Source organism: Brassica napus, chromosome C3 (genome assembly GCF_020379485.1).
Source record: "Brassica napus cultivar Da-Ae chromosome C3, Da-Ae, whole genome shotgun sequence".
NCBI classification, from domain to species: domain Eukaryota; kingdom Viridiplantae; phylum Streptophyta; class Magnoliopsida; order Brassicales; family Brassicaceae; genus Brassica; species Brassica napus.
In genome coordinates, this window is record NC_063446.1 from 31064408 (window position 1) to 31089098 (window position 24691).

The 24691-nt window shown below is 35.8% G+C and overlaps 3 protein-coding genes and 1 long non-coding RNA gene across 4 annotated transcripts; 2 read left to right on the forward strand and 2 right to left on the reverse strand.

The window, feature by feature from the left end:
- Positions 1-894: 894 nt before the first annotated feature.
- LOC125584548 lies at positions 895-5804 on the reverse strand. The gene is made up of 2 exons (XR_007321466.1): positions 2854-5804; positions 895-1211 (listed from the first exon to the last, which is right to left on the reverse strand). It is a non-coding gene; the product is annotated as an uncharacterized LOC125584548 (long non-coding RNA).
- A 1342-nt stretch (positions 5805-7146) lies between these two features.
- Positions 7147-8106, forward strand: LOC125584549. Its single transcript, XM_048753230.1, has one exon. The coding sequence runs from the start codon at positions 7147-7149 to the stop codon at positions 8104-8106; it is 960 nt and encodes a 319-aa protein (XP_048609187.1).
- Positions 8107-17386: 9280 nt separating this feature from the next.
- On the forward strand, positions 17387-18476 carry LOC106386488 (heavy metal-associated isoprenylated plant protein 19-like). Its single transcript, XM_013826325.3, has 3 exons — positions 17387-17830; positions 17939-18020; positions 18136-18476. Exons 1-3 carry the CDS (start codon positions 17798-17800, stop codon positions 18432-18434), a joined length of 414 nt encoding a protein of 137 aa, XP_013681779.1. The 5' UTR covers positions 17387-17797; the 3' UTR covers positions 18435-18476.
- A 576-nt stretch (positions 18477-19052) lies between these two features.
- On the reverse strand, positions 19053-22495 carry LOC106389378 (1-deoxy-D-xylulose-5-phosphate synthase, chloroplastic). The gene is made up of 10 exons (XM_013829604.3): positions 22281-22495; positions 21728-21853; positions 21437-21601; positions 21210-21360; positions 20854-21125; positions 20508-20769; positions 20118-20425; positions 19739-20020; positions 19383-19667; positions 19053-19293 (listed from the first exon to the last, which is right to left on the reverse strand). The coding sequence occupies exons 1-10, from the start codon at positions 22419-22421 to the stop codon at positions 19147-19149; spliced, it is 2139 nt and encodes a 712-aa protein (XP_013685058.2). The 5' UTR covers positions 22422-22495; the 3' UTR covers positions 19053-19146.
- Positions 22496-24691: the final 2196 nt, after the last annotated feature.

The window sequence follows — 24691 nt, forward strand, 5'->3', positions numbered from 1 at the left end:
AATGGGCCATTTTGGATAAAGCGATCGATTCTCTAAGAGATAACAACAGATCACCACTTGTTACAGTCATCATTTTGCCGTCCCCAAATCCAAAAATTATTCTTTTTTTGCTAAAATTTGCTGCATTTATTTTTTATTTTTTGGATTTTTGTTTAATCCTGTAGAAAACTGGGCTTAACCAACAATCTCAGAGCACCATTATCAAAAGAAACTCATTTGTGTTTCTTAATAAATATTTAAGAATATAATTGTACTTAATTGGACTTAAGAACCCTAGTTAAGAAATTGTTCAATTTTGTGCTTCCAATAGTAGTTTCTTAAACTGCTCGATTTTTAAGCCTGGCCCAACCCGCGCATGTCGTCCGCATCTCATGTCATCGCCATTTACCGTGGACTGGATCAAGCCGCGCTTCATGGCCGCGCTTCGTCCCGTCTGGTTGGGTCTCTCAGATCAAAATCTGCGGCTCGCCTTTTTCCTCGATATATGCCCGCGGTCGACCAGCTCCACTCTACCTCATCTACTCAACTCCATCAAGCCCACTTATCTTGCCCAAACCTTCATAACTTCAACTTGAGCTTCACCAAACCTGAAATACTACATATGCATATGCTATGCACCTAATTGGATTCTAAATGCATTCTAAGTGATTCAAATGAGTATGAAAATGACAAGTAAATCATCTAAAATCTCAAGACATCATGAAGCAATGAGAGAGTGCTTGCTCGTGTTTATATAGAAATCATAACTAGAATACTTCAATGGTCCGTGATTGAATAATACACAAGCATACAAAAGTGATTGAATTATGAGAGAGTGCTTGCTCGTGACTTGAATAAAAACTTTATATACAATAATAGACAAGGAAAGAAGAGTCCGTGATTGAATAATCCACAAGCATACAAAAGTTTGTGACTGATAATACACTAGCATACAAAGAGGTCTATTCATGACACTTGAATAATACACACATATACAAAAGGACAAGTCCGTGATTCATTTGAAACACACAAGCATACAAAGAGGTCTATTCATGACACTTGAATAATACACAAACATACAAAAAGACAAGTCTGTGATTCATTTGAAACACACAAGCATACAAAGAGGTCGTGACCGATGACAATGACACTTCTTCACTAGGTTATCTTCAGGGGACAAGAACGGTATCACACCAGGGGACAAGAACTGCATTAACTCCATAGCGGACAACCTGTATCACACCAGAAGGAACAAAACTCTCATCAGTTAAAACAATTTTAACTCCATTATATATATGAACATTTTTAACAGGATAAGAACTGCATTAACTCCATCACATAACATTTTCAACATAAAACAAGAGTGAATTCAACATAACAACAACTACATAAACTCCATTAATTCCATTATAAAACATGCTTCTTAAACAACTAAAACATCACAAGAAAAAAAACAAGCCAAAAGCAAACAGAACAAGATCCTTCTTCTTAAACAACTAAAACAGAACAAGAAAAACATCAAGCCACACGTAAACAGAACAAGAACATTCTTCTTAAACTACTAAAACAGAACAGGAAACATAAATATGAAACATAGACACTCAAGCAAACCCATCTTAATTATCCAACATTTATGTAATTAGCTTGTCCTTTAAGGCTTCTTCTACTTCCGAAAGTGCCTCTTTTTTTTGCAAGGAGTCTGTCAAACAGATTCATCTTGGTCAGTCTCTCTTTCACTGCCAAGTCCTTCTCTTTAATTGGCCACATGCTCTGAAACTCATCGACACCCTTCCCATCCACTATAGGTCTCCTACCACTTGCTTTTTTCGTTGCCTTAACACCAAGTGGCCGTTTGGTTGGTTCATCATCTACACTGATAGTTGCTTGAGAGCTTGCTGATTGTGCACCATCATCACACCTTCTCTTCTTAAAGCTTCTATCTTTCTTACTGGTAGCCAGTTCACACTATATCTGGTCGTGGCACAGCTCCTCCCATGCATGGTGAAGGTTGAATTTCATCATGTGATCATTGTAGAAGATCTTGTGTGGCAGTTTAACAACATCACTGTCATTCTAGCCACTTGTTTTTTTGTCTTGTTGCAGCCTCAAAGCATCTGCAAAAGTTGGAGACAAGATCATTAATCTTCTGCCACCTTTGCTTACACTGAATTGCCTCACGCTTTTCACTGCTTTCAACCGATGGACTAGCTGCATAGTAAGCTGCTATTCGCTTCCAGAAAGCACCAGCTTTTTGCTCATTACCTACCACAGGATCCTTGCTCGTGTTTAACCATGAGCTAATGAGCATTTTATCCTCTGTGGGAGTCCACTTCTTTCTTTCTTTGCGCTCTATAGTTGTGTCTTCACCAAGGCTCGAAGTTGCAGTACATTGAGTACTAAACCCATTAGGGAGTTGTGAAAAACTCTCATATAGAAAGGGCTCAGGAAGGACATTTTCTTGTTGGCTGCTCAAAAGGTCAACAATACTGGAGTTCTGATGACAATATGGATTCGTAGAATCCATATTCTAAAATGTGAAAGAAGCGAGAAAGAAGAAGTAATGTCCAAGACGATTAAAAGAAAAGAGTTAGAAGATGAAAAGAAATCATAACAAGAACCCGGTTTAATAGAGGAGAAGAGAAAGGCTTTAGACGAATACAAAGATGAGATGAGTTAAGATGAGTTGACATGAATCTAACACATTTATTATCCAACAAACACAGTCCTAATGTTAAACTAAAAGCATTCATCACACGCGTATTCACTAACCATAACTCTAAAAGCATTTATTAACTACCTCTATCAACTACTATCCACACTAAAGCAATAAAGAAAAAGCAAGACTTGAAGAAGATTAAAGTTTTGCAAACTTACCTCACTGAGAGACGAAGGTAGTGGTTGCTTGTCGAAGAACTTGATGTGTTATACTCTCTGCCACAGCGACCTCAACCATGAATAAAAGAGTTGCAAAAGAATCAAGACATTAAAAGGAATTAATTAACAGAATGGAGATTATATGTACAAGATTAAATAACAGAATTAATAAACAGAATGAAGATTATAAGTGACAAACTCAGCTAGATGATCACTAAATTCTACGACTTCACAAACTCTTAAACTCAAACAGCAATTGAACTTCAAGTATCACAAGGAGCAAAGCATAATCAATCAACAACTATGACTTCAAACTCTACCGCAACTTTCCAATCAAATTCAGACCACTCTCTAATCAACCAATCTTTAAGATAGCAACACTACTTTTCTTCCGACCAATCACACAACAATTCGGAAACTAATCAAATGAAGAGAGAGAGCAAAAAAAGAAAGCCGTGAGGCAGTTAAAGAAGACGCACCCGAGTTTCAAAAGAAGGATGTTCGGAGGGGAAGTACCCTGACGGTACAAGAGCGACTAGAAGTCGAAACAGTTGGGGAGAGAGGAGGGAATAATCCGAAAGAGAGGCTTCTCTTGGGGGAAGAGTGGTCTCGCGAAAGAGAGGAAATATCTGATTAACTCGCCGGAGATATCTGATTAACTCGCCGCCGGAAGAGAGGTCTCGCGATCGTAGAAGACGAGAGGAGCCGAGACGCCGACAGACGGAGAAAACAAGAAGAAAAGAAGAAAAGAAAGAGAGAAAAAGAAAAATAAGAAAGAAAAAAAAAATAGATAAATTCTGATGTGCTGACACGTGCCCTAGTAACTCCTCCTTAAATCGATCACCAAAATATCAGATTAAGGATCGGTTATCTCTTTTTAATTAGTTTCTATTTAATTAAATCAGTCATTTTCTCTAAAAACCCACTTAAGGACCTAGGATAATCCTGCTCTCAGAACTGAATCTGGTTAAGTTCCCTACCAAACAAAAATTGAGACAAAACTGGATGGAACCAAAAGAAACCAGATTAGACACAGGAGGGCCGCATGTGGTTACCACCATAAGAAGCTTGGAAGCACATGACCGCTTCTAGAGGAGAGACAGAACATAAAACATCTGTCTCCAGCATCTTATAATAGAACACCCGATGCGAAGGAGAAGAACCTTTGCTACAACTAAACAAAACACCTTCGTCAAAAGCTTCTGCGAAACCGAATCGAACGAGATCAAATAGTGTTGGACGACCAAAACAGGGCTACTTACTCCATGAAAGCAAATAAAGAGAAAGGTAGAAGAGAACCCTCAAATAGACGAACCGCCGGGAGAGAGCCAACAGAGCCAGATCCACAGTCCTCGAATTGATCCAGATCCGATAGATGCCCAGAGAGAAGCACACTGTGAGCTTGCACTTCACTCCGCCACACCCACGCCTTCAGCACCAACGAAGCTTTGCCTCCGACCAGATCACATATCTCAGAGTAGATCAAAAGACAAAAGGGAGAAGGGAGAGATCGTCACCAGCACTAGTCTTCCGAGCACCACAACTAGTCACCTAGACCCCAAGCCTCGTGCATGCAGCACCGCCAGCTAATCGAGAAACCATCACAACGCGTATTTGATCAAAAGACCTCGTCCGAAGATAAAAAATCGCTAAGAGAATAGATAGAGGTGAAGTGCTTTTCACGTTGCCGCAGCCGCCAGAAAGGTGATAGAGTGTTTTTCTCTCTCCACTCTTATTTTATTTTTGATTTTGTAAAGATTTAAAATTTAAGAAGAACAATTATACGGATGGATGTTAAACAGAAATATAGATATTATAGTTTAGATAATATTGTTCTCGACAAACATTGGTTGAATAATGATACTTTAATTAGGTACTTCTGATGGAAATATATTTAAAAGTTTGGGCATTCGCTTGATATAAAACTTGCACCTGATCTGAGATAACATATTGAAACTGTGCAGCCGGTTTGTCAAGGTTTTCTTGCTTGATACCCATAACCATTTTCCCTCTTTATTCCATGCACCCTTCGTTTACGTAGTCACTTGTCACTAAACTTTGACGTTTCTTATCCTATGAATAGTCTTTTGTACGTGCCATTATCCTAGTATCACATTTTTAGTCTTCATAATACAAAAATCGAAGTGTCTGTAGATTTTGAGTAGAGACTATGTCAATTAATTACCCTAAATTTGCGGAGTTTGTGGACATTGTTTAACACCAAAATAAACTACTCTCCACTAACATGATTGATTATTCGTTACATGCATGTCTTATAATTATCATTGTCTTTGAATTGATTTATCCACCTACCAGACTACCATGCATTCTCATGATCCTATTCCCTGATAAATAAATGTTCACAAAACAAAGTGAAAAACTTTTGTCATAAAGTGCGGAATTTGTCTTTACAAAAATGATAAACTAGAATTTCGTCGCTTGGTGATAATCAGAAGCCTTACGTACAAAATAGGAAGGAACACGTTCTTAGTTAAAAAAAGTCATCCAAATGTAGAAATAAATAATTTTATATAGAAATTTATTCTAGTTTATAAGAGGATTCTCTGCCCTGTTTTATTTTCACACGTGTATACAAAAGTATAACCTTTATCTTTCTTTCCATTCATTTATACAATAATTCATAATTATAGATATAAAATATGTACAATTTGTATTTATAGGGACCTTAAATCCGATATTTTAAACTCAGTGTTCTAAAAACCGTTTATGCAGAAAATTGGTATAAACATTCAAAAATCGGTCTATGTGTCTTTCTAATCAATAATCTCCTATAAAGTGCTTAATTATTGCAACGTGTCCAGTGAGAAGTTCATAGAGAGTATTTTGAGATTAGAAAAATAAAATAAAATAGAAAGATACGAAGGAGAGAAGAGATAAGGTTCTAAAAACAAAACTTTAAAAACCCACTGAACCCCCACCCCCGAAATAAGGCAAAGAGAAATTAGGTGAGATGACGCTAAAAAAAAGCATAATTGATTGAGTATTCAATTACTCTAACTTTTCACTGTTTCACTTATTTTTTATATAATATTATTGCATTGCTTCTGCTTGAAACTGGAGAAACCTGTAGAAAAAAAAATGAAATTAATAATTGTTATAAGATAAACTTTGAAATGATCCTCCACTCCTTTACCAACTCAAGCAATATGATCATCTACTCATCAAGCACTATGATCATCTATTCATCAAGCACTATAATCACCCACTCATTTACCAAATCAAGCACCATCTTTGATATTTTATGTATTGTTGCTCACTATAAATACCATCACTCATCTCACTCTTTTGTACACAATTACATCTTCTTCTTCTTCCTTATAATAAACTTTTTTTCTCATATTAAGTGTTATTTGCTTCCTACGGGTATTGAATTCTACTCTTATTTAAATTTCCCGATACTATAAATTATAAGTTATTTCATAACACGTTATCAGCACGATCACTCTGCGATTTGGTAAAATTTATTTGTATCATTTATACCCTGTTATAATGGTCGGTATACCGCCTCTACTATTATTTATATCATGTTATAATGGCCGGAATACCGCCTATATTATTTACTAGTAATTTAATTTATTTATTGGTCGGCCGAGCCGCCTTATATCCTGTTTATTATTTATTGGTCGGCCGAGCCGCCTTATATCCTGTTTATTATTTATTGGTCGGCCGAGCCGCCTTATATCCTGTTTATTATTAATTGGTCGGCCGAGCCGCCGTATAATTTATTTATTATTCTGCATTGATCGGCTGAGCCGTCGCATGATTTGTTGTCATATAACATAAATATTTCATTGTCATAATTTTTCACTTTTATGAAATTTTATAGATTTGATTGACCGTTTAATACGATATTTTCAGACTAATTTTTGGTGCACTCGATTTAACCCCAACGGTCACAAAGAAATTTTTTCAAAAATTTCTCCTTTCTCCAACGGTCATGAACAGTAATTTTCATCTATAAATACAACTCATTTTCACTCCATTTCATCATCCAAAACATTTCATCTTCTCTCAAAAATTTCAAATCGCTCTCCTCCGATTTTTCATTTCAAGAAAGATGATTCGCGCACTTTTGTTTTTATGTGCCATTTTTATTTGTGTTTCTATTTATGGTTCATTCGTTGGAGAATTTACTCCGAGTGAATTTAAGATGAATATCGGTTTAATTTTATTTACATCGCTTCTCCTTGTAATTGCTTGTATGATTAATGTAAACGGTTTTTAAATTATGAAGTTCTAATAAAATTACTATTTTGTGTTTTAGAAATACAAATGGCAAACATCGAGAAACTCCAGTTCCCGGCTCTAAAAGTAACCGGCGAAAACTATGTCAGATGGGTCACAAATGTGAAACCTTATCTTGTAATAAAAAAGATATCTGAAGCTATAAAAGTCGGTAACAAATCGCCACCCGAGCATATAGCCGAGGCGATAATCTTCCTGAAGAAGCACTTAGATGAGAATCTAACTCACGACTATGGAGACGTTGAGGACCCATCTGTACTATGGCAAGCCTTGAAAGACAGATTCGATAATCAAAAGGAAATCAATCTCCCTCACGCTCTTGAAGAGTGGAAAACCCTGAGGTTTCAGGATTTCCAAAGGGTTAGAGATTACAATTCCACTATCTTGAGGATAGTTGCACAATTAAAATATTGTGGTAACCCTGTCACCGAAGCAGAAATGCTTGACAAGACATACAATACCTTCCACAAAGAACACAACGTCTTATCCCGAATTTACAGAAAATGTGGGTACACCAAATTTTCTGAATTGATGGTAACACTCATGTTGGCTGAAAAGAACGATGAGTTACTAATCAAAAACCATAATTCCCGACCCACGGGAGCCAAGGCATTTCCCGAAGTGAATGCTACGGCGGTAGAATATTCGGGAAGGAGAAACCATACCAATCGAGGTCGTGGTCGGCGTTTCAACAACAAACGTGGAAAGCCTTACTATCCTAAAAGTATTAGATCTAACAAATGGGTTAGATCTGAACAACCTCATAAAGGCAAAGAAACCGAAGAGGATACCACAAAGAAAAGTGAGACTGTATGTTACAGATGTGGATGTAAAGGACATTGGTCCCGTACCTGTCGTACTCCCCCACATTTGTGCAAGTTATATCAAGAATCCATAAAAGGAAAGGCTAAAGAGGTGAACCTCACGGAAAACGTTGAAGGGACCTCATACCTTGAATCCTCTGATTTCGCAAATGAGCTGGACTAGAATACTCTTGAAGAGTACGGAAATGTTTCTAATAAGACTGCTGAATAGTCCTCATTTGTAATGTATAATAATTATGTTTTCAAAGAATAATGTTGTTTTAACAACAATATTTGTATAATTATTGTGTGTTTTCTTTATATAATCAATGAATAAATTTCACGTTTCACTTTTATTTAATGTTTATGATAATTTCAGAAATGGATCAAAATACTAATGGAGCAAAATCCAAGAAACGGATTCGTGAAATATGCATACCAGATAGTGGAACAACGCACACTATTCTGAGACAAAAGAGATATTTCTCTGATATAAAACCGACAAGAATTGTCGTCAATACAATATCAGGTCCTGCAGACGTGATTGAAGGAACTGGTAAAGCAAACTTTACTTTGCCGAATGGAACAAAATTTTCCATAAATAATGCTTTATACTCTCCGAGTTCTAAAAGGAATTTGTTGAGTTTTAAAGACATATATCTTCACGGATATGATACTCAGTCTGCAACTGAGGATGGAAAGAAATACATGTATGTAATTTCTGAAAAATGTGGCAGAAAACACATATTGGAAAAGTTTCCAGAACTTCCTTCGGGATTACATCATACTTATATCGATGAGATCGAATCAAATCTTGTAGTAAAACGGAACCCAGAAGAGTTCACGTTATGGCATGATCGCCTTGGCCACCCAGGCACTACAATGATGCGTAAAATCATAGAAAGTTCACATGGTCATCCATTGAAAATCCAGGAGATTTCTCAAGGGAATAAAATGACATGTGTTGCATGTTCTCTAGGAAAATTGATCGTAAGGCCATCGCCAACCAAAATCGATAAAGAATCACCAAAGTTCCTTGAAAGAATTCAAGGTGATATATGTGGACCGATACATCCACCATGTGGACCATTCCACTATTTTATGGTATTAATTGACGCATCCAGTAGATGGTCACACGTTTGTCTATTATCATCTCGAAATGTGGCATTTGCGAGATTTCTAACTCAGATAATCAAACTGCGAGCACAGTTTCCTGATTATACTATTAAAAGAGTTAGACTAGACAACGCTGGTGAATTCACATCCCAAGCATTCAATGACTATTGTATGGTAATGGGAATTGAAGTTGAACATTCGGTTGCTCATGTTCATACGCAAAATGGTTTGGCTGAATCTTTAATTAAGCGTCTGCAATTGATTGCAAGACCATTGATCATGAGATCAAAACTTCCAACCTCTGTATGGGGACATGCCATTTTGCATGCAGAAGCACTCATTCGGATCAGACCGAGTGCATACCATAAGTATTCTCCACTACAGTTAGCGTTTGGTCGAGAACCAAACATTTCCCACTTTAGAATCTTTGGTTGTGCGGTATATGTGCCTGTAGCACCACCACAACGAACAAAGATGGGACCACAAAGAAGGTTGGGAATATATGTTGGTTGTGATTCTCCATCAATTATAAGATACCTAGAACCACAGACTGGTGACGTCTTTACAGCACGTTTTGCTGATTGTCATTTTGACGAAAATGTATTCCCAGTTCTAGGGGGAGAAAACAAAAATGTTGGAAGTGATATAAAATGGAGTGTACCATCATTGTTATATCTTGATCCTCCTTCTAAAGAGTCAGAACTAGAAGTTCGACGAATTATGCATTTACAGAGTATAGCTAACCAGCTACCTGATGCATTTGCAGATACCAAGACGGTAACTAAATCTCATATACCAGCTGCAAATGCTCCTGCTCGTATCAAAATGCCAAATGAACAAGAAAAGGAGGATGACACACGAGAGCCAAAAACACGCCTGAAGCGTGGTAGACCTGCTGGTTCTAAGGATAAGAATCCTAGGAAACAGAAGAAAGCTGAAATATATGATGCACCCAAAATAGCAGAAAATATTTTGGAAGAAATAAATGATAAGGACTCTGATGAATCAGAGCATCATGAATCGAAAGATAATCATGAGATTTCTATTAATTACATCCATAATAAAAGGATATGGAATAGAAATGAACAAAATGACCTTGATGATGCTTTCTCATATATCGTGTCAAGTGAGGTAAATGAAGATACCGATGATCCAGAACCGAAATCCATATATGAATGTCAAAAGAGACATGATTGGAATAAATGGAAAGAAGCAATACAAATCGAACTTGATTCGCTTAACAAACGAAAAGTGTTTGGATCTATTGTACTCACACCTGAAGATGTGAGACCAGTTGGGTACAGATGGATTTTCGTTCGAAAACGAAATGAGAAAAATGAGATTACAAGGTATAAAGCTCGCCTTGTAGCCCAAGGATTTTCTCAAAGACCTGGTATTGATTATGAGGAAACATATTCTCCTGTAATGGATGCGATCACATTTAGATTCCTGATGAGTCTAGCCGCTGATAAAAATCTTGAGATGCGTCTCATGGATGTTGTTACAGCTTATCTATACGGATCATTAGATACTGATATCTACATGAAAATCCCTGATGGATTTAAAATGCCAGAAGCATTAAGTTCCAAACCTAAAGAGTTATGTGCAATAAAATTGCAAAGATCATTATATGGGTTAAAACAATCTGGACGTATGTGGTACAATCGTCTCAGTGAACATTTAACAAAAGAAGGATATGTGAATGATCCTATATGCCCATGTGTTTTCATCAAGAAAACAACATCCGGATTTGTGATAATCGCGGTATATGTTGATGATCTAAATATTATTGGAACTCAAAAAGAAATACAAAAGGCATCAGACTATCTCAAAGGAGAATTTGAGATGAAAGATCTTGGACAGACACAGTATTGTCTTGGCCTACAAATAGAACATTCACAAAATGGTATATTTGTGCATCAATCCACATACACTAAAAGAGTGTTGAAACGATTTAACATGGATAAATCAACTCCTCTTAGCACCCCAATGGTCGTTAGATCACTTAACATTGAAAGTGATCCATTTCGACCACCTGAGGAAAAAGAAGAGATACTTGGTCCGGAAGTACCATATCTAAGTGCAATTGGAGCGTTGATGTACCTTGCAAATTGTACACGGCCTGATATATCATTCACTGTTAATCTTCTAGCAAGATTTAGCTCATCTCCAACACGAAGACATTGGAATGGAATTAAACATGTCTTTCGTTACCTACAAGGGACTATTGATTTAGGCTTATTTTACCCTAAAGATTCAAATGGTCAAATGGTTGGTTTTGCAGATGCAGGATATCTTTCAGATCCACACAAAGCCCGATCGCAAACAGGATATGTTTTTACGATCGGAGGCACTGCTATATCTTGGCGTTCTCAGAAACAAACGCTTGTGGCTACCTCTTCAAATCATGCTGAGATCATCGCACTCCATGAAGCAAGTAAAGAATGTGTATGGCTAAGATCAATAAGCCAACACATTTGTTCAAGTAGTGGGATTGACAAAAGTACGGGGCCAACTATTCTATATGAAGACAATGCAGCATGTGTTGCTCAAACGAAGGAAGGATATATCAAAAGTGATAGAACAAAACATATACATCCAAAGTTCTTCTCATACACTCAAGAGCTCGAGAAGAAGAAAGAGATTGAAGTAAGATATGTCCGATCATGCGACAATGCAGCCGACCTCTTCACAAAATCACTCCCTACTTCGGTATTCAGAAAACATGTCCATAACATTGGAATGCGTCATCAGAAGGATCTATGACTGCTCAATCGAGGGGGAGCTTACGTAGTTGTACTCTTTTTACCTAACTATGGTTTTTCCCATTGGGTTTTCCTAGAAAGGTTTTTAACGAGGCAACAAAGACGTTAAGCGAGAGCGGAGAGTGACACCGGTCCCCAAGGAGAGTGTTACGAAACTTAATACAAGATGGATGATCAAGGGGGAGTGTTATAAGATAAACTTTGAAATGATCCTCCACTCCTTTACCAACTCAAGCACTATGATCATCTACTCATCAAGCACTATGATCATCTACTCATCAAGCACTATGATCACTCACTCATTTACCAAATCAAGCACCATCTTTGATATTTTATGTATTGTTGCTCACTATAAATACCATCACTCATCTCACTCTTTTGTACACAATTACATCTTCTTCTTCTTCCTTATAATAAACTCTTTCTCTCATATTAAGTGTTATTTGCTTCCTACGGGTATTGAATTCTACTCTTATTTAAATTTCCCGATACTATAAATTATAAGTTATTTCATAACAATAATTACTATTTTGCAAAAATATGTCGTGTCCCTTCCAGATTCACACCTCTTTGAATAGTTTCACTCCATATTGTCTCCACTGCGTTTTCTCTGATTACAATCCTTCGCCGATTCACATTCACATCCCAATTTGCGCTGACCCTTGCCGAAAAGACTTATGTAGTGGCGATCACCTCCATCTATACAAACGGCACCATCATCGCGTCACCACCGTATGTTCTTCTCTTCTATTTATTGTATCAACAACAAAATCCGTCGCTCTGATGCGGTTATATGTATTATATTTACTGATGTCGCGAGATACACCTATATTTTGTCGCCGTGGATGACCTAAGTTGATCGGAGAAGATGAACAGTTTCTGTTTATTTTGTTCTATTCTATTCGCATATGGAATAGAAATGTAAAACAATATGTATTATGTTTGTTCTATTCCTGTTATGAAATGCGATATATTCTGCTACTCTTCTATTTTATCATGTTCCATTCCATTTGATAATTACTAAAGAGTGTTTTATAATGTTTAGAAATATAGTTTTTGAGCAAGTAAATATTGTACTATGATCTGTGTAATTTAATATTACATAATTTAATTTAATTTTACATAATATATGTAATTTTTTAGACTTTGGTATTTGGGTTTATGGTTTATATTTGGGTTTAGGGTTTAGTGAATATAGTTTAGGGTTTATTATTTAGAAGGTGAGGGGATATGGTTGGGGTCAGCTTTAACTTCTTCCATGAAATCATAGACATTTCATTATTTCACCGATATATACCATGCTATTTATTTTGTTCCATTCTATTTGGGTTTAGAGTTTATATTTGGGTTTAGAGTTTAGTGAATATGGTTTAGGGTTTAGTATTTAGAAGGTGAGGGGGTATGGTTGGGGTCAGCATTAACTTTAATTTCTTCCATGAAATCATAGATATTTCAAAATTTCACCAATATATACCATGATATTTATTTTGTTCCATTCTATTTAGGTTTATGGTTTATATTTGGGTTTAGAGTTTAGTGAATAGGGTGTAGGATTTAGTGAATAGGGTGTAGGGTTTAATGAATATGGTTTAGGGTTTAGTATTTAGAAGATGAAGGGGTATGGTTGGGGTCAGCATCAACTTCTTCCATGAAATCATAGACATTTCATAGTTTCACCAATATATACCATTATATTTATTTTGTTCCATTCTATTTGGGTTTATAACTTATATTTGCATTTAGGGTTTGTATTTGAGTTTAGGTTTTATTAATTAGGATTTAGGGTTTAGCATTACGGATTTGTGGGGATGGGATAATGTTTAGTATATAGGGGTTGGAGTTAGGGTAATGTTTCGTATTAGAGTATATGGGTGAGTTTAGAGATATGTATTATTTCGGCGAAGTGGAATAGAACACTCGTGGTTTCTTATATTCTCTCAGATGTAAACTAAATATTAGTCATACCTCTATTTGTCTACGTCATCTAACCTCGTATCCTTCACCTGCTACTTGTACAAGCGAAGGTCAAAACTGGCTCATTTGATGCATAATTGTTAGTTACTTAATGATGTCAAAATCAATGACATGCATCTAATTTCTTCTCCAATCATAGCTATTTTGCAAATTCTCCCTAAAGCAAATGTCTTCTCCTTGTTGATTTTTTTAATTAAAATTATTAAGACAAAAATATTTAGGATTGGAGGTATACGTGATGAAAGAAATAACTGGAGAATGAATGATAGGTGTTTATTTGGGGGATGAAAAGCTAGATTGTCTTCTTACAAAAACTCTTAAGGATTACAAAAAAAAAACTCCTAAGGAATACAAAACAAACAAAAAAAAATTCTGGAAAACTCTGTGACGCTTAAATTAAGATCGTTGTAATGAGAGTTAAATATTCAAAAAATGAGTAGAATTGAATGTGGAAATTCGTCTGTGGATAAGAACTACTAACTCCGCTAGTTAGTGCTTTAACCATTATGAAGGTTTGTTGAAAGATGAAAAGAGCGGAGTTGGAACTCTATTTTCCCTCTCATTTCTTTTTATTTATAGGGAAGAGCTGTGGTTCACACTCCAAGAGTTGATTTTACCCTCATGGCTTTCCTTTTAGTCGTGCAACATAGGCTGCATGAGCCTGTCTTTTTGTGTCAATCTTTCCTTACAGGTTAAACCAGTGCCGGTTCTAACCCATGGCAATATAGACAATTACCATGGATCCATAGGTTCAAAAAAAATAGTGTTATTTTACTAATTAAAAAAATCTATTTTTGTTTGTTAAATATCAATTAGTTGGTGAAATTATAATAGAAGGTCAATGGTTAACTAAATCTAATTTAAATACATAAGAACAAAAAAATTATCTTGCACAATTTTCAATTTTTCATTAACAAAATCTAATTTACACGCAAAACTCTATTTTTTTCTTTGAATACCACAACTTTTTGCTTTAATTTAAGAAAATTTAATAAATAAAGATTAAGAAAAAATTTATAAAATGATTTTTATTTTATATTTCGCCTAAGGTCATTAAATTTTTTAAGACGTCCTGGGTAAAACAATCTATGAATGAGACCTAGTTTGGCCACACATCAAATCCACACAAAATATGGTTCTGCAAGATAAAGTGTAGTTTGCTGTCCGTTCCTCTATAAAAGCTCCTGACGCGTAAGTGTTAGGCCACCGTTAGACCATGATTAACCCCAGTCTTTTAACTGGGGTTCTTAGCTTCGGCTAAAAGACGGTTCTTAGCTTTTCTTAGATTTTAACTAAGAAAAGCTAAGAACCGTTTCTTAAATAAGAGATATAAGAGCCGTTTCTTAGATGAAAAGTGTAAAAAAAACAAAAAAATGTCAAATCATGAGTTAAGAACCTCAGCTAAGAGACCGGAGTTAATCATGCCCTAAGTTAGTGATATCTTGCATATTTACATTGTTTTATCAATTTATTCATGTGCATTTTCATCATATAGATTAGGATTTAGCCATGTCTAGGTTGCTTTTTGCATACATATGTCTCTATTAGGTATTGGAGTTCCACATGGAGTTCCTGGAGACATTTGGGTGCTTTTGGAGCACAAAGGAGGTGATTAGAGTGATCTTTGGACGAGCACTGCCTGGAGCGACTTCCCGGAGCGACTACATGAAGTCGCTGTGCACCACATCCCGGAGCGACTTTCCCAGAGCGACTGCACGAAGTCGCTCGTGTTTTCACGTCCGGAGACACACAGATTTGACCCTGGAGCGACCTCCCAGAGCGACGTGCCGAAGTCGCTCCCGATGTTCAGAGCGACCTGTTGGAGCGACACACCAAGGTCGCTCGCGTCCTCTCGTCCGGAGACACCAAAATCGAGCATCCTGGAGCGACCTACCAAGGTCGCTCCCAGCCAGAGCGACCAGCCAGAGCGACCAGCTTAAGTCGCTCGCGTTTTGACGAGGCGAGACACGAAGTAACGCGTCGGGAGCGACCTCCTGGGAACGACTATGCTAGGTTGCTCCGCGTGTTTTGCTTGGACGATTTTTATGTTATTTCAGGGGCCTTTTGGTCATTTGTTTTGTTGTTTTACATTGCCTAAACCTAAGTTAAGTATTTTTTGTAAGCCACAGGAGGCAAAAGGATCTCTTTTCTAGAGAACAACTAGTAAAACTTTTTTTGATTCAGATTTGATTGCTTTTCATCTTGTGTTCTTGTTGATTTCTTATCTATTTTCTCTACATGATTAATCTTAAATCCACCATGGGTTTAAGCGGAATCATGGAGATTAGTGAGTAATCACTTTTTGAATTCATGGGTTAAGGAGATTAAGGGTGATTAGGTTAGTTCTAGGATGTTTTAGTGTAGATCATTCTTGTTCCTTGCTAGTAGAGTATTCATAATGCATCTTCTGAGTTGGCCACTCAAAAGTTGATCGATAGGCATTTCCCACCCGAAAGGTGTTCGATGAAATGCCTGAGACAACTCTCCTAGACTTTTAGTATACTTTGCCAAAGACATTTGTTGTTAAATACGCTAAGATAGCTAATAGACTTGTTAGTAATGATTGCTTTCACATTATTCAACCAAAGACATTTGATATTTGAGATATGTTAGCAAATGAGCATTCATCTAGACATAGAGCTTGCTTAGAATTGTGTCTAGGTTTAAGGTCGATAGTTTGATTGATCATATGCCATCCTTAGTTAGATACTTGATCACCCAAGGTCTAATCCCTATGCCCAAGAGTTCTCTTTTCCCTTAGTAAAGAAAGTATCATTCTGTAATTGCTTTCTAGTATTAGTAGTAGTTTAAAATCCATCTAAATCATTGGTTGCACTTAGATTAAGTAATTGCATTCTCGGTGCTTTAATATCCCTCAGAACTGGTTCGACAATCATTTATACTACAACATTTGTCTTATGAGCCTTGAAAACTTCTAACATCAGTTAGAAACAAAAATATGGACCACAATTTTGAAAATTATATGTAATTACGATGGTTAAGTTAGAAAAGAAAACAATTTTCGTATCCCTACTTAAATATATTGTTTGTGCATTTTGTTTTAATGAAGAATTTTCCTTCTGATTTAAAAGTTTAAAATTTTCTTCTTTTAGTTTTGATATAGTACTACAATTGTAATGGCACATTTATTTTTAAAAGCTTTAGATCATGTAGTCAGTATGGTGGCCCTAGGCTTGGTTACCAGCCACTTGTTCATTGACGATGATAATTTAGTTTATGCGAGAGCTTTCTTAAGATTCAACTTCACGTTCAGGAATCATATACGGATCCGACATGTGAACATATATATCTGTGTATTTTCAGTCTGGATTTTCCCTTCTATAAATAGAAAAACTTAGATGTTTGGTGTCTGCTTGAAGAAGCATTATCGGCGTCGTGAGCGATAATGCAAACCATATTTGAAATAGTGGGTAATTAAAAATTAGGGGTATTCCGAAAATTGAACTTGGGACCTCTTGCACCCTAAGCGAGAATCATACCACTAGACCAAATGCCCTTTTTGATAGGTGGCTCATCTAATTTATATCATGCCGTATTTATGTTATGTTTGACTATGTGACCTCCTAAAGTAAACACAATAACTAGTTTGGTAAAGACAGTTCATGGACTGGTACAGATTCTTAGCCTTTTCATACACTACCGAATGGGATAGTTAGTCTAAAGCTGGAGTATGAGAGGTTGGTACTGTTATCCAATAAGAGATTGCTATTTTTTTTTTTTCAAACATAGCTTTTTGTCTTGTCTCAGACTCTAATGCATGTCTCCTTCTGAATTGTGTACCTTGTCTCGGACGCGGTTAACTATTCCATTCGGTTAAGTAATTATTTCATTCGCCAACTCCAAAGAAATAATAATACCAAACCAGATGAACCGGCAATAACTACTTTCCCAAATCTTAACCGCCGCTGCATCAAAATTCAAAAGTACATACAGTGTTGACGCACGGACATATCGTGTCTCTCCGACATAAATTATTGTCTGAACTTCTTCCATTCACCAATGACGAAAGAGAAGAAAAAGGATAATGTCAGAGTAAGTTCATAAACTTTATCACACCATCGTTTTTTTCATTCCTCTGCTTTCAATTGAATTCTCTCACGAGATACTTCATTCTGTTTTTTTTTTTCAATTTTCATGCAGTTTATGGATGTCGAGTTCAACGTATCGATGCATTGCAACGAATGCGAGAGAAAAATCGCCAGAGTTATCTCTAAATTCAAAGGTAATCTCTTTCACAGTTTAAAAAAAATATTTCACAATATATCCATACATTTCCAACTTTTGGATGATCTATTAGTAAAAGAAAAAAGAAAAACTTTTGGATGATCTATGATTAGGAGTTGAAACATTTACGACGGATATGAATGGTCACAAGGTTGTGGTCACGGGAAGGCTTGATCCAAAAAAGTTGTTGAAGAAACTCAGGAAGAAGACAGGCAAGAGAGTGAAGATTGTAGCGAAGGATGATAAAGATGACGAATCTAGTAAGTACGCCGAGGACGAAAACGTTCTCGTGATTGATATGGAACTGATCGGTTTAGGAGATGAGCAGGTCCTTGGGTATAATGATAGGGAGTTAGAGAAGTTTATGTGGTTTAGCGATGAGAATCCAAAATCCATATGTTGTATCTCTTAACGAAGTTGAAACTATAAATAATCACACACAAAAACATTCTTAGAATATGGAACGAATTGGTTTGGAGAAAGTGTATTCTTTTACTTTAACTTCTTTGTTGGATGTCAAAAGCCGGTCCAATTCATGGCTTCAAGAAGACTATTACGTTAAAGTCTGGCCAGGGGCATTCAATATCCTAGGTCTCATTCAGGTTTATATATGTTTGGGTTGGGTTTCGTTGGTAATACTCCGGGTTCAGGTACGTTTTATAACTCTGCTTAAAGACTCATTTTAGATTTAAACTCGTTTCGGATTTGGTTAATAATACTTTGGACTAAAATAAACATGAATTGAGTTACTTCCCATTTCAAGTACTATTTCAGATCAAGATTTCGAATTTTTATGGATACTCATTCACTTTAGACCAGATTGGGATAATACCTGAAATACTGTCCTACATGACTTTTTGATACTATTCAGATCAGGTAAAGACTAGGGTTTTTTGGTTCAGGTTTGGTTCAGACCACTGATTCAGTTACAAATGCCCCTACCTATTACGTTTTGTTCAAACCCTAAAGGTAACTACTACCATCGTTGCTCTTACGTGGGTATCAACAAGGAAAAAAAAAACTATGAAAATTAGAAAACCTACTGAGAAATTTTTAAGAACAAGAACTTTATACAATATGTTAGATAATTGGTGGGGAACTTTTCCCTTCTGTTGGATACCAGATTACTTCCAATACAAGGTTTCTCTGGGTGTCCCAATTAAGTTAAGTACGGTGGCTGCAATGTGAGAAGCCGTGAGGCCAGCTTCAGCCAGTTGGTCTAGTGGTGATCCATGCTCAGTATACCGGTCAGGTAGTACCATTGGTCTCCACTATTGTCACAAAGAAATAATTTGAACTAGAAATTACACTAGAGACTACAGAGATATAAATGAAATAAAATGTGAAAAATGTAATGTACCTTGAGCTTTCCGTCAAGAAGACCATCTAGTGCTAGAAACTGTACCACATGTGATCCAAACCCTCCAATTGAACCTTCTTCAACCGTGATCAGAACCTCATGAGATTTAGCTAAGTTTCGAATAAGAGCAATATCTAATGGCTTGCAAAATCTTGCATCTGCTACAGTCATCTTTAATCCTCGTTTATCGAGTATAGAAGAAGCCTCTAAACAGTTTTGAACAGCTGATCCGTAGCCTAATAGAGCTACCCTCTCACCTTCCCTGAGTATCCTACCATTTCCAACCTGAAACCATTTAAAAAGAATAATGATTATGAATGTTTTAAACTCGTAATAATTTTTTCTGTAGAACATACCTCAAGAGGGACACCTTTGTTTCCAGGAGGAAGTGAAACACCAACACCGTTTCCTCTAGGATATCGAAAGCAAGAAGGACGGTCATCTATAGCTGCAGCGGTTGCAACCATGTTAAAAAGTTCTGCTTCATCAGATGGAGCCATCACTATCATGTTTGGAAGACATGCCATAAACGTCACATCAAATGCTCCACAATGCGTTGGACCATCTGCTCCCACAAGTCCTGCTCTATCCATTGCAAATCTCACAGGTAGTTTTTGTAGATCAACATCATGTACAACCTACACAAACCCAGCATAGAGAACAATACCATTTTAAGTTCTAAGAAAATATATTTCTTAAAATGAAAAAATACCAAGAAAAGATGAGAAAGTGTACTTGGTCATAAGCTCGTTGCATGAAAGACGAGTAGATTGCACAAAATGGCTTAAGACCTTCACATGCAAGACCAGCAGCGAAAGTAACTGCATGTTGTTCTGCTATACCGACATCGAAACAACGTGTAGGGAAGCGGCGTTGGAAGAGATTCAACCCAGTCCCACCTCCCATGGCTGCATGAATGGCAACAACATCTTTATGTGCCTCTGCTTCTGCAATCAAGGCCTCCGCAAAATAGGTCGTGTAAGACTTAGTTTCAGAAATGTTTTTGAACTGTTTACCAGTTTCTGGATCAAATTTCACAACTCCTGAAACAAGATGACAAAAGATAGATCAGTCTAATAATTTTTTTCAAGAAGAAAAATATGTTATTTATTAAATTATTTTTACCGTGATACTTGTCATGTGCTCTCTCTGCATAATGATATCCATGACCTTTCTCAGTCACGACATGAATAAGAACTGGTCCTGAGGTTCGAGTGCTCTTTACTTCTTTAAGAATTGAAACCAAATCATCTATGTTGTGTCCATCAACTGGACCAATATAGTAGAAACCAAGTTCTTCAAATAGTGTTGAACCAGCCCCACTAATCATTCCACGAGCATACTGAGAAAGCCGGTGCATTGATCCTCCAATTTTCTTTGTCATCCCCTGTAAACAACATATCAAACTTTTCATTTCAACAAAATTTAATAAGTTTATCAAACAATTTTCTTGTAAGACAACAATACTTACCTTTGCAGCTTCTCTTAGTTCCCTAAGAGGACGTTTAGACTGCAACTTACTAAGAGCCCTGCTAAAAGCTCCAACAGGTGGTGTTGGTCCATCCAAGTTAGCAGTTGGCAAAGAAACTTGCTTGTTGTCATTGAGAATCACAATCATGTCAGAGTCCAAATAGCCAGCATTGTTCATGGCTTCATAAGCTTGTCCAGCTGTCATTGCACCATCGCCTATAACTGCAACCACGTTGTTGTCCCTACCCTTCAAGTCCCTTCCCACAGCCATCCCTAATACACAGTCATGCCATAGTCTAAGTAGCCAGAAAGTGATCACATTCCCTCGTATTGAATCCCAAAACCAAAAAACCTTACCCAATCCTGCAGATATTGTGGTTGAACTATGTCCAGTGCCAAAAGAATCATGTTCACTCTCTCCTCGCTTGGTGAAACCAGATAGGCCATTGGTTTGTCTCAGTGTCTTCATCTTTCCTCTTCTCCCCGTTAGAATCTTGTGAGGATAAGACTGTCAAAAAGGAAAAAAAAGTGAGAACTTGTGTAGCTTAAAATGGAATATAACATCACAAACAAAATAAACCAACCTGATGACCAACATCCCAGAGAATCTTATCTTGAGGAGTATTGAAGATGTAATGCAGAGCCACTGTGAGCTCAACAACACCAAGATTGGAACCTAAATGTCCTCCAGTTTTTGAAACATTGAAGACAACATCTGACCTCAGCTCGTCTGAAAGAGCTTTGAGTTCCTACATCATATCCAGTTCCCAAAACAATAAGCATAACCATGACACCATTATTCCATATTTATCTTGAAACAGAAGTCTAGAGAGAGAGTAATCTGATGGATCAAAGCTTAGGGTTACGAGTTATACCTTGATGGACAAATTTTTCATGTGGATTGGATGGTTGATTGTGTCCAACAAAGGAGTTGGTGGTCTTGTAGAATAATAGTCACCCTTCTTTACAAGTGAGCCATTTACTGTTGTTCTTATTTTTGACTGAACAAAACACAAAAATGGTTTTTGTCATTTATAACAAATTTCAATATACATATATATATAGGATCCCAAACAAACAAGATGCATAGTCCATAAGTCCATTTAAACATTTCATCTTAAATTTATCCACTGAAAACGAACATTCTTAAAAAATTCTCAAACTAAACTAAATATTTCTGTTCACAGATTAACAAAATGGATACTCGAGATTTCCCACAAAGCTTATGACCCAAAATTCAAACAATCTGTTTATTTAAACATTTTTAGACTGTTGAAATGAACAAACGAAAAATAAATATAGAAACCAGTGTGGTTTCTCGCTGATAATTTGAAGGATTTTCGTTAAATGCAAGCACATAGTATATAATCAGTAAGTGAAAAGGAGGAAAAAGACAAACTTTTTTTTTTGGTGAAAAGACAAACTTACAGGAAAAACGGTACTGCTGCGGCATATTGATGGAAAATATGTAGCCAAAGATCGAGAAGAAGATAAAGAAGTAGTATTGCAATGATCTGTTGAAGTTTCTCTACTCAAGTAAGAAGGAAATCGAAATACAGAGAGAGCCATGAGAAGCTATGCTCAAAGCTATGCTCAAAGACACACGAGAAGAGCAAAAGGTGAAGCCTATAAGTTTCAATTATTAGAGTTATCACCAATTTATAGGAATAGATATTACTTCTCATGATGGCAGTAAGATATTAATTAATTCTAATTATTGACTAGCAGATGTCACATGTCACGATGGTGATTAATGGTGGTGGGTGTGGCAACAACTGTGGAGAGGAAATGACTTGAATAGAGAGAAGGAAGAGAGAGGAACAAAATACTAGAAAAGCTAACTTCGTATTTATATTTTTTAAGTATATATTTTGATTAATGTCTAAAACAGAAAAATGATGGTATTCAACATTACAATTGAGATTGTGATTGGTTCACCTTGTCTGTAATCCATTACTATTGATGTACACTTGGTTATATTTTAAAGTTATCATTTCATTTTATTTCAACAAAATTTGTCCCTCTCACAAAAGCAAGATTTTTTTTTAAAAAAATCTGTTTATAAAAATGAATTTTGGCTAAAATGACAAATTAACTAACCTATTACTCTAATACATTTTCCTTGCATTGTCCCACAAAAAAATTAAAGTAAGGAAATCTGGCTTTATTCTTAAATAATAATAACTAAACCTGATTTTATCTATTACTAAAATAATTTATCATTCAAAAATAAAAAGGATTAATAAATGTGATATTCACTGTATGCGTATAGAAACAATAGAAAATTTCTTTATTAAGATTACAGATTTCATATAAACGAAAATATAAAAATAAATTTGATTATTATTATATATATATTAAATTTATATATTTTTATTATAGTAGTATATTTTTGATATTTTTTTAAATATATACTATGTTAATATTATTAATTTATTATTATTATTTTTGCATATACTAGTTAATTAGTCATTAACATCTCAAAAACACACTAATTTCTAATCATTGCATATGTCGTATGAATCACTTAATCACAATCATTGTTTCCATAAATTTAGATGCGTTCACAACCACTACATTTAAATTAAACCAGCCAGATTCTTAGTCAAAATGTAAAATGAAAGAAATGCTTATTGGAATTATACATGAGTTCTTTTGTTAGTTTTTACCAGATTTCCTTAAAAAATTATAGTTTGGTTTTACTTCATGTTTAAAATATATGTTCCAACTTTAAAATAAACAAAAATAAACTTCAGTTCTAGATATTTATATGAAGCTGCATATATAGCATCTTATATTTAATCTATGCCGGCCCTGAACCGAAATGGAGGAAGCATGTGCTTCCTACTGCCATATTATTAACTATTTTATCGGCCACATTTTTACGTATATGTGGCTTTGGTCCAGCGGTATTGCTGTCACATAAGTACTCTTTGCAACGGCGGACCCGGCATTTATTTTTAGTGGGTTCAATATGTTGTTTAAGTAAAATAATAAATGTTAAATGGGGTCCAGAAGGAATAAAATCTAGATTTTTGGGGGTTCATTAGGTGGATTCTACCAACTAAGCTGCTGATTTAATATATGATATCAGCATAAACCAATTTTTTATAAGATTTTTGTGGTGTCACTTGCCACCACTCCTTTTTTGGTGGATCCGCCCCCTGACTCCTTGCCTGCATGGAGGCTGGGTATCATAGCCTCCTTGATGAATTTTTTTGGCCTTTTATTTATTTTTTGCTTGTAGTTTCCAAACGAGTAGGACCGGCTCTGTATGTAATTTTATGCATTCTTTTTGTTGTAAAAATGCCCTTTATATAGACAAGATAAATAAAAGTAAACCATATGTTTTGTAAGAATTTACAACTCATGCTGTAATAATATCTTCTTTACGATGCACATTCACAGATTCACTACAAGGCTACATGTTAGAAAGTTATCTAAATAACAGAACGTCGTTTCCATTAGATGTGGATCAAGGTCTTGTGGAAAAAAACCCTGTCAGCCTAATCCAATAACAAAAAGTCATTCCAACAATCGTGGCTAATAGTATATTCGTAATTATTCCTTAATTTGTCCTAACTATATAAGTTAATTAGTACAATAATTTAGATGAAAATATTGTATTACATATAACTATTCAAATGAGTATTATAAAAAGTTCAAGTTAGGCATTATAAAAATCTAAAAAACGTCGAGTTACAAAAAAAACATCTAAAAACGTATGATATTTTTTGTTCAAAAAAAAAAAAAAAAAACGTATGATATTTTTCTTTACATTAAAATAACACTAAGCTATACCGACTGCATGTTTTTTTTTCTTTTTGTAGACCGACTGT